The 1,107-nt window shown below is 45.7% G+C and overlaps 1 protein-coding gene across 3 annotated transcripts in view; it reads right to left on the bottom strand.

Moving 5' to 3' along the window:
• Positions 1-236: 236 nt before the first annotated feature.
• snrpb2 (small nuclear ribonucleoprotein polypeptide B2) overlaps positions 237-1,107 on the bottom strand; it is a 5,697-nt gene continuing 4,826 nt past the window's right edge. For all 3 annotated transcript variants that reach the window (XM_051381680.1, XM_051381681.1, XM_051381682.1), the window contains exons 6-7: positions 733-821; positions 237-627 (exon numbers count right to left, since the gene is read on the bottom strand). In XM_051381680.1, coding sequence (XP_051237640.1) covers positions 468-627; positions 733-821 — 249 coding nt within the window. In that variant the 3' untranslated portion in view covers positions 237-467. The remainder of the gene's footprint in view (positions 628-732; positions 822-1,107) is intronic.

Here is a 1,107-nt window from a genome sequence, read left to right as displayed (position 1 = left end):
ATACGCTGCAGAAAATAGTCCCCAACAAACATTATATTATCTATATATTATTCTGTTTCTGTCCACTTTGAATGAAGTCACGATGATCTGAAGGTAGACAGGAAGTCAGAAAGTAGTGAGACAGAACACATTGTTGGTGAAATACAGAATATTCTCAGCCCTCAAAGACGCAGTATAATACAGTTTATCAGGAGTGTTCGGGGCTGAAGGAAGAAAACTCAGATCTAAAGCAACAATTATGTAAAAGCCTTTTATTTTACAAAACAAGATGCAGGCCAGAGACTTTTTCCTCACTCGACCACGTGAATGACAGAATTCAAACAAAAAGGTAAAAAAAAAACATAATTCAAAAAAAGCTCTGTGGGATTTACAAAAATCAGAAAGGATCTGGGAACACAACGGAAATCCAGGGACCGTCCCTCTCCCACTCAGAGTCTCTTTGTGTCCAGAGATCAAACCCTTAAGGACTACTTCTTGGCGTACGTGATCTTCATGGCGCAGGTCGCCGTGATTCTGAAGCCCTGCAGCGCGTCTTTAGCCACGCCCGCCTGCGTGTCGCTCTCGAACTCCACGAAGGAGATGTCGTGTTTCCCCGGGACGAGTCGCACCTCTTTGAAACCGGGAAACCTGCAGAGGGACAGAGAAAGAAACCCAAATGACAACAGTCAGCGCACACACACACACACACGCCTGCTTTCTGCATGAACACCAACGTGGCGACTGTGAACTCACTGGTTGAACAACATGGAGAGCATCATCTCGTTCGTCTCTTCAGGGAGGTTGTTGAGGAACAGGATGTAGTTCGGTGGGTTGTCCGGCACCTGAGGAAAGACATAACCGATCAACTGTTACAGAGCGGAGACACACAGGACGACTGATGGGAGCGAATGTGGATTCATACGCTGCTGGAAATAGTCCCCAACAAACATTATATTCTCTATACACAGAGTCACATGGTGTCTCTCTCCCTCTGCCTGTGTTGTATCGCAGCCTCTCTGTGGTTTGTTTCCATAGCCGGTCTGCTCCGACTGAAACTGCTGTTTTTATCATCTACGTCGGTGAATTAAGGATTTATTTCCACCAAACCAGAGTTGGTGATTGTTGGAA

The sequence above is a fragment of the Dicentrarchus labrax genome, unplaced genomic scaffold, assembly GCF_905237075.1.
Source record: "Dicentrarchus labrax unplaced genomic scaffold, dlabrax2021, whole genome shotgun sequence".
Taxonomy (NCBI): domain Eukaryota; kingdom Metazoa; phylum Chordata; class Actinopteri; family Moronidae; genus Dicentrarchus; species Dicentrarchus labrax.
This window is presented reverse-complemented; position numbering and strand designations above follow the sequence as displayed.